We start from the raw sequence: 18,628 nt of genomic DNA on the forward strand, positions 1-18,628 counted from the left end.
AAACAGGGCTCGTATTGCTTAATTTTCTCAAGATTAGCCAAGGTTGGATAATTGCTATTTTATGAAGAATATCTTTCCAGCAAAGTTCTTTGAGTTAAAACCTCCTTTCTCAGGAAGGACTGATGAAGGATTTTCATTCAGGATTAAAGGATTTCACTTCTCCCAATTCCTGGTGTCCACTTCCTTCTATTAGAAATGGGAAATCCCCCCAGAAGCTTTTGTATTTCCAAATCTCTAAAAATGCTTTGCCAGTATCAAAAGCCTTTCTTAATGTGATTTAGTTATCTTTCCAGCTGGTTGTTCATTTTCTGGGCCAACTTAAAATCTCATGATATCCCCCAGTTCTGTAAAATAACAATAATAATGAGGAAGAGGCATTTAAATTGTTGGAAGATTTACCCTGACAAAACTCCCATATTCTCATTCCCATTAGAAAAACATGCAGACACACTTTTTTTTTCTCTGGAAAAACCTTTTTTTCTGAAATCCTGGGCATACCACCAAGAACAATGGGAAAACTCAGATAGCAAAGCCATCAAGAATTGCCTGCCCTGCCCCAATGGGATTAACTCCCAAAATAGAATCAGGACAAAGGGAACATCCCTGAGGAGAACTACCTGCCCTGCCCCTGACAGGATTAAGCCCCCCAAAATAGAAACCGGACAAAGGAGATACCACTTAGGACAGGGGTAGGCAACCTTGGCTCTTTTATGACTCGTGGACTTCAACTCCCAGAATTCCTGAGCCAGCGTTGCTGGCTCAGGAATTCTGGGAGTTGAAGTCCACGAGTCATAAAAGAGCCAAGGTTGCCTACCTTTGACTTAGGACAAAGAAAAGAACATCAAGCAACCATTAAAACACAAAAGAAAGAGCCAGCCCAGCCACAGCCACAGGGTAAAAAAAGCATATAAAAAGTCACACATGGGACCAGGGGTTCACCTTGAAAGGCAGGAACGCTGAAGTCACTTCTCTGTCACTTTATTGCCTTCCTGTAAAAAAGACCTGCTTTGCGGTAGCTGCTGTTGTCCTCAAATTTCTTCATCCTCGGCTTTCCCCAGCTGGAAACGAACTGGGAAATTCTTCTGACAAAAGAATGACGACTTTAGGGTCCATTATGAACAGAAAATGTATTTGCACAAACCAAACCTGGTATAAAGGTGAAATGGTGCCCAGGTAAACAGCAGCCCTACTATGGCTTGTTGTGACACCCTGATTTGTTACTGCTCAGCGGGTGCCTGTTTACAGTGGGGGAGGGAGGGAAATACTCTACTAGAGACAGATATATTAGCATCCCAGATTAAAAATTTCAGAATTAAGCACAAACCCGCTATAATGCTAGGATGCGATCAAAATACCTTAGACCAGTGGTTCTCAACCTGTGGGTCGGGACCCCATTTGGGGTCGATCGACCATTTCACGGGGTCGCCAAGCAAGGCTGTCCGCCATTTTTTTTGTCCGCCATTTTTCCCCCCTTTTCCGGCGGGTGCCTTACCTCCCTTGGGCTGGGTCAGCTGGTGGTCGGCCTGCTCTGTCTCTGCCGCTTTGCCAGCTACGCCTCGGCCGGCGCAGGGGGCGGAACCACGCATGCGCGGCGCTCCCGGGCAGGGACAGTCCTCGACTTACGACCGGTTGGGCAGTCCTCGACTTACGACCGGTTTAGTCCTCGACTTACGACCGGTTTAGTCCTCGACTTACGACCGGTTGGGGTCACGGCATTAAAAAGGTTGAGAACCACTGCCTTAGACAATCACATATAACAACAATATTTTTGGAGCTAACACTACGACGGTGACGCTTTAAGCCACTACTGTACGTAGTGTGAAAATGGCCCTAACAACTAAACTGCATTATAGCCTGGATCACGTGCGATAGATACCAGAAACACTTTTTTATAGTAGCAGCTGCGCTGGTAAGTGGTTCTGATCTGGGGATTACGAAGAGAGTTATGTTCTGTTTCCGGAACGAAGTCGAAGAGAACTGCTGTTGCTCCCTTCCTCTTTAATTAGGCCGTCTCTGCCCCCGCCCCCACCCCACTCCATCAGACTGCCAAGAAGCCGCATGTTACCCCCTTTGATGTTTTCGAAGAGCCCAAAAGCCTGATTGTGACGTGGCGGAGAACCTCCAACTCGTACGTCGATTGGCTGAAGGGAGCGGAGGCGGATACAGGACGTTGCTGTTTGTGTTTAAACGTTCCAGCGGGAGGGTGGGGTGAAGAACGTAAAATAAGAGTGTTTTTTTTCTCTCTCTCCCCCCCCCCGGCGGTGATCAATTCCCCGATTGGAGGGCGACCCCGCGGAGCAGCTTGGATTGATCGAAAGGCGATTCGCGATGGTGCCGTCGCGGTGCGTGAAAAGCGAGTACATGAAGTGCTTTAAAGAACCGAAATGGGAGGCGTGCGGCCCCTGCTACCAGGAGTTACTGCGCTACCGCCTGAGTCGACGCCTCTTAGAACAGGCGCATCGGCCTTGGTTTTGGGATGATTGGGAACAGGACGGCAGCCTGAACGGCAGCGGCAGTTCCCCATCGTCCCAGGGCACTTCCAGCCCTCCAGTTGTCCGCCAGCCAGAGGAGGAAGCGGCGCGTCCTGCAGGAGAAGCCGAAGTCCCCGGCGGAGATCTGGGTCTCGACAGGATCGGCGCGCCTGGAGAGGATGAGGCTTCCAGTCCGGCGCCGGCGGAGCCCCCCGGCGGACCCGGTATGTGCTCCGATGCCTGGGGAATGAAGAACGGGCCGAGATGGGGTGGTTGGTGGTAGAGTAACGGTCTCGTGGAGTGACTCAGTGGTGTTAATACGGTCGAGGCGGTGGGGCTGAGCCTTGGGCCCCGCAGCTCAGGGCTCTCTGCCAGGCCTTCGGTCATTAACGGAAGCAGAACAACAACAAAAAAAAACAAAGCCGTGATCCGCGGCAGAATCGATCGGTGTCCCTGGAGGAACTCGGGCACTTGCCTAGGGCAACCGACGCAGTGGATCCGAGCGCAGCGGCAGGTGGAAGCGAGCTGCAGACAGGCTGGGCGCGACCTGACATAGAAAACAAGTGCAATGCTCTAGTCTAGTGGCCCAGGGTAGGCAACCTTGGCTCTAGTCTATGTGATAGGCAAAGAGATACATTTCCGGACGCAATTTGTCCGGATATTTGACAGCTCTGATGCCACCTCCTGCGCCCCTGGAGAGTATCCGATTCGTCGCCGCTACCCCTCCTCCCTGAGAGCAGCTTGTGTGTGCATAGACCGGGCACCAGAGCAGCTCCGCTTCCTCAGATGTAACGGGGGGGGGGGGGCGAGAGAGCCTTCCTTAGGACTATGAAATGACCTTGAGCGGATCGCTAGGCCGTTTGCTTCGGGAAGACAGGCGGCGGCGGCGGCAATCGGTTTGGCTGTGAATGGGAAGGAGGGTAGGTGGGCTGGGAGCCAGACGGGCCGAGGACTCGCTTCTAGGGGTCTCCTTCGTGCAGCGGAGCTGGACGTCTTGTTTCTGAAGCGGGAGCTGAGTTTTTCAATCAACCGAATTGGCGAGGAGCGCGTAGGGTTGCCAGGTCTGCTTCCAAAAAATAGCGGACAAGCGGGGGTGGTGGTGGTGGTTAAGTAGTAAAAAAAAGTAGACTGTACAGCTTTAGATTACGTACCATTTCATCATCAAGCTTTTGAATAAAAAAAAATGTCCACTATTTTGTGAAAAAAAAAATAGTGAACATCATGCGAAAAAAGTGGACTGTCCACTCAAACCCTAAGAGCACGGAGGTTTGGCCTTGATTTACCCCTTTGACCCTATCAACGGCTGTTGATAGGAAACCGGTAGGCGTAGGGACCCAGCGGGCGCTCCTGCAGTCTTGACGTTGTCACTGAGCACGGATTATGGCCAAGTGTCCCCAATGAACCCATCTGTCAGGGAACAGGCGAAGGCGGATCTCCCTTTTCGCAGGGTTGCTTCAACATCCCACCTGCATGCAAAAAATCCGACTGGTGGGAGGAGCAGAAAGAGAAGGTTGAGCTTGCTTGCCTGCCAGTCAGGTTGTGTGGGAAAGCTTAATCCATATGGCTTGGGTGACCTTATTGCAAGGTGGCGGCCGGCTGGTTTAAAGATCTGATCACCCAAAGGATGAACTGCTAAACTTTATTTCCTTCCCCCTCCCTTTCATTTTTTTGAGCTTCAACTTTAATTAGGATCCATTTCTTTCTCTCTGGGTGGAAGGAGAATATGTGGGTATACAGTTCTGGCCTTGTATTTGTTGCTATGTATTTCAGCATCTCCCTGAACTTAAAGATCTTTCTTCAGCATAACTACTCTGTGCTTTGTAGATTAAACACTGTCAAATGGCCTTATATGAGTGGTAAAACAAGCTTCCTTTAAAGGACAATAAAAGGTAAGCCCCTTGCTTTCTCTAAGCCACAAAACTAACCATACTAACACAACAGATTGACTGCTCTGGATCCAAGCTGGGTGCAGATTAGGTTTTGAAAGCAATCGGTACTGGGATCAATAGGCTTACTTGTGCCTAACTCTTAGCTTGGTTCACTTCCAGTCTCCAGAATTTGACAATCTTAAAAGAAGATGGAACTGTCATTTATATGTTTTACAATGCCATTTCAGGACAAATCTTCTCAGGGCAGCTTACAACAAATGCAATTAATACACCCATAGTTGGAATTATACATCATAATGTGAAACTACATATTTCATAAATAATCACCTGCAATTAATTTGAAATATATTTTAACCTAAGATGCTTCATCAGAATATATAACAGCTATTTGAAACTGATACAGCATACTAATATCATGAAAATAATAGTAATAACTAGTAATAGTAATAAAATATCTTATTTTCAAACTTGGCCAAATGACTATCCAAGGATCTATTTCATATACAGAAACAGACAATTTCAAGGAAGTTAGCAGAAAAGCTGAGTATTCATTAATTTATGTACCTCATGCATCTGACAATGCCAGACTATGCCTTTGACTAGGGAATTAATTGCTTTTGAAACCATTTTCTTGGTTTGCAAAATTGGCAGCACAACTTCCTACTTTTAAGATGGGAAATATAGTGAACTGTAGCCCTTAAATTTGTTTAACATAATTTGGATACATAAACATTCCTCCACCAACCTCTCAAAACCGAGGGGAAAGAAACCCTAAGAAATCCCAATTTTGTGTCATGCATGCCTTGGCTCTTTTCCCTAAAATAATTCAGTGTGCCCTCCTGCTACTTTAATATTGTTCACCATGTTCTCAAACACATCTTTCATTGGTCTTATAAACAGAAATCCCACTCCATTGATTTGGTATATTTTTGGGGTCACTCAGACTTACAGTATATTAGCTATTGCAATAGGTCCACATAAAGTTTAGCTTCAGTCCACTTGGGAAATATATTGGAGAGACTAACACAAATTTTGCTGGCAGATAGAAATCAATTTTACAAATAGGCACTAAAATGCTAATGATCTGAAGTACAGTTCTCTTTTCATGAGATCTGCACGACATATAAGGTTATAAATGACAGTAGACAAAATAACTTAATCAGTGGGCAAATTTCAATATAGTTGTGCTAATTATTTAAGGACGATGTTATATGATACTAGCTTAGAATGTATCCTTCCTCATAGTCTTTCAGTAATAAGAATCACATTTATACAACATATACTCAACAAGTGCAGTGGGTTCTCAGATAAGATTGGTGATTTTCGAACTGAAAAACATCTTGCTGCTTATGTAAGTCATTGCCATGGTAGCATGCATTCTAAAAATTGCATAAGCTTTTAGATGCCAGCCAAAAATAAACAGGATTTTCAGACTTTTTTGTAGGAATTGTAACACAGCCCCAAGTGGCAGTAGTCAAGATGGAAGACACTTTTTTTTCTCACACAGGACAATCTGTGACCCCACCTGATCTTCTGCCTGCTTGGGGAAAGTACTGGAATATTGTATAGCCATTTCTGGATGTCCTTTCTTTGCTGCTACAGCCTTACTGTTTGATTTAGAATCAGATCTAGCTCTGGTTCACATCTCCATTCACCCATGAGGTTGGGGGCAGTAATATCTCTCAGACTAACCTATCTCACAGGGATGGTGGGAATTAAAGAAACTGGGAGGGATGACCAAGTTGTTGTCTCCTTGGGAAAGGGAAATTAAATGAATGGATAGGATACAAACAGCTAGTTCTCCCAAGGTGCAAATGTGGCAAAAGAGAGAGTTAAAATGGTCCACCTTGTATTCTAAGTCTGCAATGGTTATAAAGAGGGAGCCGTTTCCTTCGATTCCAAATCAATCAAAAGAGCTATGCTGCAAAAGTAGATGGGATTTCTTGAGTGCAGTTTGAACAGGCTAAAATTCACTTCTCATTTTTCCCCCCAGAGATTGATGGTCAAGGACAATCCAAAGGGAAGGCTGTTGTCAAGAAAGATGAAAGGAAAACTGCAGGAAAAGGAATCGGCAGTTCAACAAGTTGTCCGCAAAAGCAGCCTTTGAGTCAGAAGAGTGCCTCCGGCAGGCAAGGTGACCGAAGAGGAGCAAAAAGCCCACAAAGGACAGAAACAACATTGGGAATAAAACACCCATTTGCTTTATATGGCTGGGGTGAAAAGCAGACTGACACAGGCAGTCAGAAGACACACAACGTCCGGGCATCTGCTTCAGTAAATGAAGTAAGCGAAAGAAGTATGTCTTTTTAGGAAGTGTTTTGCCTAAATCTAAAACTTTAAGACACTGGCTGTGGGACTCTGGGAATTGAAGTCCACACATCTTAAAGGTGCCAAGTTTGAAAAACACTGGTCTAGGTATTTGGCCTTATGCTAGCCCTGTGTTAGGTAGAGTATTTGCGGTCCCAGATGAACTAGCATTTTGCTACTTCCCTGCCTTTGTGTTATGGGATGCTGAAGTCAGAAGTAAACTTGGCTTTTATTTTTTTTAATTTTTTTTGTTGTGTTACTTATTGGATAAGATATCTAGGATGCTGTGCTCTCAATTTTGGATTGTGCCCCTCATATTGAGGTCCCTGTGTCCGAAGCTACTTTCGTACACCTGCTTTATAAGAGCAGGGCCACCTTTGTCAAATATATTCATACTGGGATATGGAAAACACTTTGGGATGTGGTTTTTGCCTGCCCTTTTGACCTAGATGCAGCTGCTTGTTTGCTGCCTATGCACTTGTCTAGTGTAACAAGGCCTATGTTGCCTTTCTGCTTGTCCATTATTCCAGTGTGAAAATAATTTTATTTTAATAATCAATAATAATCCTAGGAGATTCTTTATTCCAAATTTATTTTTCACTGTCTCTGCTATCCCTTATTCATTGGCACAAATCTATGATCCACTGTAACTGAAACTATGGGAAATACATTGTATCAGTAGATTGCTAGATGGCAACTCTGTTAAGCTATCAACTGACGATAGCAAAACCAAATACCAAAATCAAATATGGTACCTAGACAAGAGTAATTAACCAAAGAACCTATCAGTCACACTTCCTCACACCCACAAACAGGCTATCCAGACACCGTCTACACAACACAAGGCAAGCCAACAGACACCAGGAAGGACAATTAAAATTGACCTTTTGACAGAGTCACACATTAGAACCAGCACATGTACACACCTCCCCCCCAAGGTCACACCAAGGACCAGTCCCCCTATAAAACAAACACTCTGTATCCTATTTTTTCTTGGCTTTTGGAATAAATGGATCACCACCTTTCCACCAGCAGCGTGCCTTGTGTCCTGTTTGCTTGCAATATCCAGGCTCAGAAAAGTGACCCGGAAATTCTTGTAACATCAGATTGCCTGGATTTTTGTTGTTGTTAAGACTGCTGCCATTTTTGAAGTGTCCACAACTTAAAATTAAGTCCTTCGCTTCCCTGGCCCATAGCAATGTATTGAATTGGGTATAGAGGATGGAGAAACTATTGCCTTGGTTATGGGGCAAGAATTTCCTGTGCCAAACTTGCTTTCCTTCAAAGGGGTAGGATAGATTTTTAAAGAGGATGATATGATGGCGATATACCTCCAACGTTTTTGGAGCTAAAAGGTTTTCTTCATCTAAATCTGTATTTATTTTTAGATGATGATGATGCCTTTTAAAAGACCTTCCCCAGGGTAGTTTGGAAATAACAGCCTTTCTGGGTCATGTCCAAGCCTATCTAATTTCACTCCCCCCCCCCCCCCCCCGTGGCAAGGCAATCCCCATGGGAAACCTACAAGCAGTATCTGGAAGAAGCCTGTTAATGTGCTTGATAAGGGAGGCATTATCTTGCCCCAAAAGGGTCACACTGTAGATGTGACTGTTTCCTTGGGCTGTTAACATTTCTGGCTTAATCATAACACTGTGGTTACAAAATAGGTCTAAATTCTTGTTTCTTGTTGATTCTGGTTTAATGCAAACTTGTTTGTTTTGTTTTTATTTTTTTGGCTGCAATTTCAGTTTCTGCTGTGGAAGGAACTCTCGATGCTAGAATTATGACTTAGCCCCTATCAAAATCAGCCTAAGATATATGTAAAACAGCAGTCAGGATGAGGATGAGACAGGATGAGCGCAAGTTTAGGAATGGCACAAAACATTGAAGTACTGATGACACCTCCATGATAGGAACTTGAGTACCATTGAGAAGCTGTAAGTTCTTGCAAAATAATGCTCATCTCTGTGAAATGTTAAGTTTGTTACTGTACTTCTGACAGCATTGTGGAGAAAAGGAAACAGAAAAAAAATACACCTAACAACTATATATCAATTAAACCTCTATGCTAGCTTAATCAACTAAAATTAATAACAGCATGTTAGGTAAAGATTAGGTATAACTTGAGCAAATTTCCCCAAATCCATGTGATGTAATGGCAATTTCTACTCAAGTAAAATTAGTGGTAAGGAATGATCAAAAGGTATCCATTTTTGCTCTGAAAATGTGAGAGACTGTGGAGTTTGACAGAGGAGTACTCTCATGTAGTATTTTTGAACAGATAAGGTATTTGTACAAGACAGTGGGAATTCAGCCAACCGTATTTCAACTTCATAGGTTCAATTATTAAATACTGTAGGTCAGGAGTCCTCAACCTTGGCAACTTGAAGACTTGTGGACTTCAACTCCCAGAATTCCTTAGCCAGCAAAGGTTTGCTGGCTAAGGAATTCTGGGAGTTGAAGTCCACAAGTTTGAAGTTGCCAAGGTTGAGGACCCCTGCTGTAGCTTATTGTTTCTGCTCTTTCCTATGAGTTAGCCTGCTGGCTAGGACATCTTCTAATAATGATATTTTTTTACGTTCATCCAAATTAGGAAACTTAATAGCTTGGAAAGAAAAGGGAATGTAAAATGAAATTGAAGTGAGTTGATTGTATTATCTTGTTCTTTAGCTATTAACCACAGCTTTCTGGTTTGGAAAATAATAGGCCAATAAGTGCTCTTAACAGAAGAGCTTCTTGGTTGTAGTTGGCTTAGACCAAGAAGCAGATACATGGATGAAGAAATTCATATTTTGACATTAAGCTGAAATATGATTATCCAAGCATGCACAATATTCCCTAAAATATCTTACTGACTGAATAAAAGCAGAGGTATCCATAACTAAGATCTTTTGCCCACCCTTAAAATATCAGTTGATCTTATTTAAGTAATGTCCATGCCATATGTTCATAACTATGTGAAAAGCTTAACAAACAAGCATTGTATGTGTTTTTGATCCAGGGACAATCTTAAATAAGAGTAAATACTATACAAGGGAAATAGTCTATCAAGGAAGTTGTAAGTTGAATACAAGGCAGGAAAGCCCCTTCCTCAATTCCTGATCTGTGAAAGCCAAGTACCCAGATAATAATATCTGAACTTCAGGGTGGATTCAGACAGCAAGCTGTTCTCCTGCAGAGTTCTGCAACTTTAAGGATTAAATGTATAGACAATTTGTGAACATGGATCCCAGTTGATCACTGCTCCTCCTATTTCTTTTTTACACCTAGATGACTTACATGCTTTCTGTTGTCATGAATGTTGCAACTCTTGGTTTAATTTATCAACAGGTGATTGAAATCCACACTGGTGAAAAGTCAGTTCATATTGATAAAAGGAATCCAGCAAATTTGTTACTAGTTTTAGATATATCGGGAATTTAGGAATCAGTTTTGGCCATATAAAAATATTGATCACTGTGAAAATTATATTCCTTGCTTTTATGTAGACCCAGAATTAGCCCTGGCATTCTAGTGAAGTACTTCAGCATCTTCCGTGTTAAGATACTAATTAGTATATGTTTATGGAGATTCTCAGTCATGCAGGTCATAGTTGTCCCAAAGGTGCTTTTTCAAAAGGCAACTGGACAGTCCAGTTGCCTTTTGAAAAAGCACCTTTGGGACTACAATGAGGGAAAAAAATTATTTGATCCCCTGCTGTTTTTGTACATTTGCCCACTGACAAAGAAATGATAAGTCTATAATTTTAATGGTAGGCTTATTTTAATAGTAAGAGACAGAATAACAAAGAAATCCAGAAAAACGCATTTCAAAATAGCTATAAATTGATTTGCATTTTAATGAAATAAGTATCTGACCCCTTCGCAAAACATGACTTAGTACTTGGTGGCAAAACCTTTGTTGTCAATCACAGAGGTCAGACGTTTCTTGTAGTTGGCCACCAGGTTTACACATATCTCAGGAGGGATTTTGTCCCATTCCTCTTTGCAGATCCTCTTCAAGTCATTAAGGTTTTGAAGCTGACATTTGGCAGCTCGAACCTTCAGCTTCTTCTACAGATTTTCTATGGGATTAAGGTCTGGAGATTGGCTAGGCCACTCCAGGACCTTAATGTGCGTTTTCTTGAGCCACTCCTTTGTTGCCTTGACCATGTGTTTTGGGTCATTGTCATGATGAAATATCTATCCATGACCCATTTTCAATGCCCTGGCTGAGGGAAGGAGGTTCTCATCCAAGATTTGACGGTGGCCAACTACAAGAAACGTCTGACCTCTGTGATTGCCAACAAGGGTTTTGCCACCAAGTACTAAGTCCATTGTCGCTTTGATGTGGTGAAGTTGTCCTGTCTCCTTAGCAGAAAAACACCCCCAAAGCATAATGTTTCCACCTCCATGTTTGACGGTGAGGATGGTGTTCTTGGGGTCATAGGCAACATTCCTCCTCCTCCAAACACAGTGAGTTGAGTTTATGACAAAGAGTTCGATTTTGGTCTTATCTGACCACAACACTTTCACCCAGTTCTCCTCTGAATCATTCAGCTGTTCATTGACAAACTTCAGATGGGGAGATTGACAGTTATTTTGTGTTTCTTCTATTTGCGAATAATCGCACCAACTGTTGTCACCTTCTCACCAAGCTGCTTGGCAATAGTCTTGTAACCCATTCCAGTCTTACATAGGTCTACAGTCTTGTCTCTGACATCCTTGGACAGCTCTTTGGTCTTGGCCATGGTGGACAGTTTGGGATCTGATTGATTGATAGCTTCTGTGGACAGGTGTCTTTTATACAGGTAACAAGCTGAGATTAGGAGCACTCCCTTTAATAGAATGCTCCTAATTACCTGTATAAAAGACACCTGGGAGCCAGAAATCTTGCTGATTGACAGGGGATCAAATACTTATTTCACTCATTAAAATGCAAATCAATTTATAAATTTTTTGAAATGTGGTTTTCTTGGATTTGTTTTTTATTGTTATTCTGTCTTTCTGTTAAAATAAACCTATCATTAAAATTATAGACTGATAATTTCTTTGTCAGTGGGAAAACGTACAAAATCAGCAGGGGATCAAATAATTTTCCCCCTCACTGTAACTAGTAAAATTTACTGTATAATACAAGTAGAATCTAGTGTATGAAAAGAGTAGTTGGAACATGCACAAAGTAATGAGATGAAGTTTTGAGTACAGCATTACTCAAGTAATACAGCATTACAGGAATACAGCATTATTTTCTGCAGAGTTTTTAAAAATAGAAATAGTTAATACTGGGTTTAGCAGCAAAGATATTGCACTATCTCCTCCTAGACTTTTTTTTTTTTAAAGTAAAGGAACATTGTTTTTCTTAAGGAAAAGGGCACTAAAACAAGTACCCTAGCCTACAGTATTTTTTAATGGAATAGTACTATTATTTCATAATATATGTATTTAATTTTATGTGCTTTTATCCAGATGTCTGTATGTCCAATGCTAATTTATAGGCACAGTTCACCTATTAATATCGTGGTTTTTAATTTTATCTTTATCTTAGGAACGTATCTATTCAGCATGTTTATTTCTGTGATTTCTGGACTTCTGGAATAAATAGTTTTTATTTTTCTCTTTAGGTCCTCTTTAGGTCCTCTCATAATGTAGCTAAAATTATTACTTATGATACGGTAGTCTTAATTATATTGCATATTATTTTGATTGGTTGAGTTGGTTGAAAGATAGATGGCTATATAAATGTTTAAAATGAATAAAAAATAAAGCAACCAGGCAGTACTAGTAAACATTAAAAGAAATCCTAGCACAGAATATCTATTGATTGGTAACTCCAGGGATAATCGTTCACAAAATCCAAAAGCAGAATACATTGTACTTTCCATATTTTGTGCAAATGATATGAGGTTGGACTAACAGTTGAATTTAATAAGCCACCTCTTATGACTGAAATGTTCATAAAAGGAATCTATATAATGCAGTATTTTTCAAACATGGCAACTTTAAGATGTGTGAAATTGCTGGCTTGGGAATTCTGGGAGCTGAACTCCACACATCTTAAAGTTGTCAAGTTTGAAAAACACAGATATATTGACATTCCAAATTAGTATATTTAGAAGGCTGTTTTAGGGTGACTTTCATCAAGTGATTTCAAAGCTGTATTTTCTACAACTCCCCCCCCCCAACTTTTAAATTGTCTCTGCAGATACACGAATCTGCATTAAGAGCAAAGAACAGAAGACAAGTGGAAAAAAGGAAACTACCACAAAGACGGATACACACAGCAGAAGTAGAAAGAACATGGAGAACCAAGCCCTCAGGTCCAGACAATCCATGGATGACAGAATACATGAGGTGTTACTCAGCACGAGCTCGGTGATGGGACTTCTACTTTTTTGTAAAAAAATTCAGAGTGCTTTGAAAATGACCAGGACACCAGTAGAAAACTCCAGACTATTATGCAAGGGTTTTCCATTTTTTACAAACGGGTTTTTTTTCCAGCAGTTTGTTACATTTATTTATATTTTGACTACTTAACCTTTGCAGCAGAAGGGGATCCATATTGACGAGAACTGTTTACCAATATAGGTCCCTTACTAGATTTATTTATTTATTTTTAAAGGAAAATGTCAAGAATTGACCTTCATCCCAAAAAAAACTAAAATCGAGTAATAATTTTTTTAAATAAAGCAACTCAATATTTTCTTGAAAATGGCTTTCTTCTCTATAGTTACTGAATATACCAATCCTGTGCCAATAGAAAAGTGGTTGCACTTGAGTTACATTGAAAGCATCCAACTGTCAGTGCGTTTTATTGTAAAAATAATCATGAAAACTTGACAGAAACTGATTTGTAAAGATTCTTTCTGAACAAATGAAGGTCTCATTAAACTATGATATGAGCTGATTGGCAATAATTTATAAAAGGACTGCACACTTTACAAACTAGCAAGCAGGTAAAGAATGTTTTGTGGAAGCTGACCATTGGATTCCTTAAACAACTCATTGGTTTCCTCCCTGGAGCTTCCAAAACGAGGTTGTCGTTTATCCAGCTTAATAAAATCACAAAGAGGACTAAAAGACATGAGTTTTTGCAGAGGTATCTGTGGAAAACCTATACCTGGAAATGTTAGAGGAGTGTTTTTAGAACACAGAAAAATGTCTCCTTTTCATAAATGTATAGTGACTTTTGAAGTTTGCATTCCTGCTGTAGATGTTGTGACAATACAAAACCGAACATTTTGGTGCAGTAGATTAGTAATCCTGTGACTGTCGTTTTGAACATTTGCTATCATGAACCCATTGTACCAAATGACAGATAAAGACAATCATTAATTGTGATGGGCTAATGAGTAGTTTGTAGAAAGTAAATGGTTTTAACCTTTTTTTTGTAGTAAAATATTTCATTTTGAGTGGACTTAAATACATTCAGTGAACAGTTTTGTTAGATAAGGCTTCTGCACAGTGACTTTTATAACATTAAAATTCTGGATTTGTTTCATTTGCCTGTTTAATCAAGCTGGGGTATATTCTGTGTCAAGGCTCAGGTGACATTGCACATTTTACTGTGCTCCAATGTATCACACATTTCTGGTTTTTTTAAAGTGATTTTTCTATACAGGAAGAAGCCATTGGCAATCATGAAAGTGCAACATACTTGAAAGATTGTACCACAGAATGAAACTACTTGTGATTTTTAAATTTGAAATAAAAGATTTTTCAGTCTCAGTAATTGTTTCTTCAGATCTTGAAAAAAAATTGGATTTAAAGATACATCAAGTACAGATCTTTGTAAAACCTGTCATTAATCACCAACAGTAAGACCGTAACTAACTCATTTTTCAACTCATTTTTGTGCAGAACAAACTTCATTCTGAAGAATAGGATATATTCATTACATTTAGATACTGTCTTTCCAGGAGCCAAGAAAAAAACCTGCATTCATTGCATTGGCTTTCCATTTTTCCTGCAAATTATCCTATGGATGAGGGGCTGAGACCCCCCCCCCCCCAACAGATCCAAAGTTATCTAGTGAGCTTCCAGTGTTGCGGAAAGTGAAACTGATTTCCACTCCAACAATTCAACTACTGTATTACAAGTGTTATTTTACCTCTTCTATAGTTGCATGTAGTGGCTTTATTTCCATCTATAGATATATGTAATTGAACTTTTTTTTTGAATGGTAGTTTGTTTCCTCAATCTTCAGTGTATCAAATTAATGAATTTGAACAATACGTGGCTTCAGCATAAAATGACTATCACTCGTATGCACCAGAGGGAAGCTAGAAAATGTCAAGAAAATCCTAGGGCTTGAAAAAGTACAAAACCCACACCCCAAAGGGCACCTTCAATACCAGCTTTTTGAGAATAGAATATGTACTGTAACTATACACTCCTGATTAGGGAGAAGTTGGAACAGAAGGGAAAAAAATATTTGGAGAAATAGAACAAGCGCCTGGCTGAACACGGTTTCAATCTGCTGATTAGATGGATTATTTTTGTTTAATAAGTTTCAGTATGAGAACACAGTCATAAAATGAAGTGTGTAAGTCTCTTTATCTAAATGCTGATTTATGCAATTGTGGTTCTTCCAAACAGTGGGTCTGTGCAGCTTTCAGTTGACAAATGCATGAACTTGCAAATGGCACTTTAGTGTATATATCAACTATTCCAACTGATGTGTACTTTAACATAATGTGCACTGTAGATATTTGCCTCTGTATGTACCTTTGTTCAAATATTTTCCCATATCTCAGTTGAACAATTATTCTTTTATTTAATGCATTTCTTACTCACTTTTGAAGAAAGAAGTCTTCCTAACTGGAACAAATGATCACTAATGAATGCTTCTTTTTCTTTCTCTCTCTTTACTATAGTAACAAGTGAATGTCTTTAATAAATTAAAGTTGCTTTTTCCCTCAAGCTTCTCATGTGAAATCTATATTTATCACTTATGCTCTGGTAAGCCATAATATATAAATATGAACATATAGACTAGAACACTAACATTAGTGTTGGTTAAAATACAGTATAAATTAAGTAGATTTTAGGTATCGAGAAGTTTCCTCTTGTGTCAACCTTAATACCAGCAGAAAAATAACGGGATGTATCACAATATCCCTGCTGCTTGAAATATAGCCATTTCCCTAAAAACTGCTACAAAATCCTTGCTAGGTGCATTCTCCCCACCCCTAGCAGTGGTGCCTGTTTCACATGGAAATCACTAATCTTAAACAGTAAATGCATTTAAAGTGAACTATAGACATCAACTGAAATCTTTATTCCAGAATGGCATTAAAGATGAGCTGTACATTTTTTTCTTAAGTGCACCTAGAGTAACCATGCCAGAGATAAAATGTTCTGTATTGGCTCGTGGAAGTAGAGCATACATTGTACTGGCATTACTTCTTTCCCATCAACTTTGGGAGGAATCTTATATGGGGCTTTATCAGTTTATGACTTGAGGGTTAACAGGGATAACAACATAGTTCTTCAAGAAGCATAGCTTAAAGTCAAACTACAGTTTGTAGCTGGGTGGAATTACTGAGCCCTAGGACCTGCTGATCAAAGGGAAGGCATTTTCATCGAAAGCCATAAATTTAATAGTCACTGTTCCTATATACAATCAATTTAAAAAGAATGGAGGGGTAAAAAGGTTAGAAATCAGAGGTACCATATATATTTTCTCAATTATTGGGAGCACTGAAATCACTTTAAAGCCTGAAAAAATTAAGCTTGGAGCAGTATGTGATTTAGAATGTTTCTAAATGGTATGTGTTTCTCATATTTTTGTGGTCTTTAAATGTAACTGTACTCACATGATTTTGAATATGGGAATAAAAATGATTTGAAAAATTCAGACAAATCACATGGCTGTATTTAAATTATATGTAAGAAGTCAACTATGTTTGAGAAAAAATGTGAAAGGTTTCAGAAATTTTAGAGATTAGACACCTCTCTTTTTTCACCCAGTTCTCCTTTTTTCACCCAGTTCTCCTTTAACTAGTAGGTTCATTTCACTTTAATGAGAAAAGTTATTCTACTATTAAGAGGTAAAATAGACCAGATAAACCTTCATCAAATGGTTCCATGTTTATTTCCAGACTAGGAACAATGATCCGCATCCAAATGACAATAGGCTGCATGCATGATTCAAGATGTTAGCAGATTCAAGATGTTAGCTTGTTCCAGAAAGTATATCAGTGCAGTATTTGTTATATTGCATCAACTGTCACAATGCAAATGACACCATTTGCATAACATGCAAATGATGAATATTGCATCATTTTCATGAAGACATTATACAAATTGCCAAGGAAATGAGGTCCATTGCATGCAAAGCCCATTAAATTGAGTTTTTGCCATATGCTGAATTTAATAGTTATCTAATATTCAGAAAGTTTATGCTTTATGTACGCAATTTATCAAAACTGCCAACAGAATTGCCAAGAGAAAATATTGGTTAGAATTCAGTATTTGTACCACATTCTTCTCATCTTATCTTTTTTGACTTCTAAAATAAACCAGGAATGTACTATTTTTATTTAGCATTGTTTTTCTTAAAATAACAGAAAAAAGTCCTTTAAAGCTCTATTTATTCATCAAGTCACCTGATTTTCGTGGTAGGGTTGACCATTCAGAAGTCATACAGTCATATGAAAGTTTTTAAACAAAACTGCCCTATTTAGTTTTCAGGAACATGCAGTGGTGCCAAAGACTTATTTTTTCTTGCATTGCCCAAGGGAAATGATGTGACTATACCAAGAAAAGAAAAACTCTTCAAGATTGGATTCTGAATTAACAAAAAAGCTGAAATTAGTATAGAAATTACATTAGTAAGGACAACCTTTGGTAAAACTGATCCATTCTGTGTACAGGTAGTCCTCAACTTAACAACCATGATTGGCACCATAATTTCTGTAGCTAAGCAAGGCACTTGTTCAGTGAGTTCTGCTCAATTTTACCACCTTTTTTGATATCGTTGTTAACTGAATCACTGTTGTTAAGTGAATAATGCGGTTGTTAAGCAAATCTGGCTTCTCCTATTAACTTTGCTTGCAGAAGCTGTCTGGGAAAATTATAAATGGTGATCACTCGATTCCTGGATGCTACAATCACTATAAATCTAGGTTGGTTGCCAATGCGTGAATTTTGATTACGTGACTATGGGATGCTGCAACAGTTGTAAACATGAGGACCAGTTGTTAAGTCACTTTTTCCAGTGCTGTTGTAACTTTAAATGGTCATTAAATAAATGCAAGTTTTAAGTCAAGGACTCTGCAATTATAGCAAATGACACACAGACATTATGTACGATATTGCACTTGTCTTCATAACTGTCAGGTTTGCCAAAGCTCTTGGACTTAAGTTGTGATTTGAAACCTGCATTTCCAGCATGGGGTTGTTCAATAAATATAATAAAGCCTTATGTATTATGTATTCCTCTTCACAGGAATTAAATGTAGAAAAATTGAATTGGGTGTACAATTATAGGAAGTGAATGCATATGTTGCACAAGGGAAATGTTACATTTCTGTAAAATTAAGCAGAACAATAAAATCTTCATAGTTTAGAAACCATGCATTTTTATGTATACTATAAAATGTGCTTTTATTTTTAGACACAAATGCCGATTACATTCTGCCTTGAGCATAAATGTAATAATGCTGAAACTCCTGGAGTTCTTACTTCCAGAACTAAGCTAACAGAGGTAGCAATTCAGCATCCTTGAATCACAATAAAAACTTGCAGTATTCCCGTTCCAGAAGCAGGTGCCATTTGGAAGAGGCCAAAATTCTGGGATCCAAAATGGCCCCGGCTTCCAGGATGGCACCTCATGGCCTCTACGTAGGAAGGCTGTGTGGTGACTTGGCAGTTCCCCTTCCTGAAGGCCATCTTCAGAAAAGATAAAGTGAAGAGTGATAGGGGGAAGGCCCAAGGGTGATTGGTGGTGTGGGGCTGCTGCAGCATCCCTGCGGTCAAT

At 39.7% G+C, this 18,628-nt stretch overlaps 1 protein-coding gene across 1 annotated transcript; it reads left to right on the top strand.

Moving 5' to 3' along the window:
- The first annotated feature begins 2,328 nt into the window (after window positions 1-2,328).
- Window positions 2,329-13,032, top strand: CCSAP (centriole, cilia and spindle associated protein). The gene is made up of 3 exons (XM_015824397.1): window positions 2,329-2,695; window positions 6,354-6,643; window positions 12,851-13,032. Exons 1-3 carry the CDS (start codon window positions 2,329-2,331, stop codon window positions 13,022-13,024), a joined length of 831 nt encoding a protein of 276 aa, XP_015679883.1. The 3' UTR covers window positions 13,025-13,032.
- Window positions 13,033-18,628: the final 5,596 nt, after the last annotated feature.

The sequence above is a fragment of the Protobothrops mucrosquamatus genome, unplaced genomic scaffold, assembly GCF_001527695.2.
Source record: "Protobothrops mucrosquamatus isolate PMUCROS unplaced genomic scaffold, P.Mucros_1.0 scaffold2221, whole genome shotgun sequence".
Taxonomy (NCBI): Eukaryota; Metazoa; Chordata; class Lepidosauria; order Squamata; family Viperidae; genus Protobothrops; species Protobothrops mucrosquamatus.

Coding starts and splice junctions, on each gene's coding strand:
- CCSAP (XM_015824397.1), top strand. CDS start 2,329: ATGGTGCCGTCGCGGTGCGTGAAAAGCGAGTACATGAAGTGCTTTAAA. Junction 2,696..6,353: donor GGAGCCCCCCGGCGGACCCG/GTATGTGCTCCG, acceptor TTTTCCCCCCAG/AGATTGATGGTCAAGGACAA. Junction 6,644..12,850: donor CATCTGCTTCAGTAAATGAA/GTAAGCGAAAGA, acceptor TTGTCTCTGCAG/ATACACGAATCTGCATTAAG.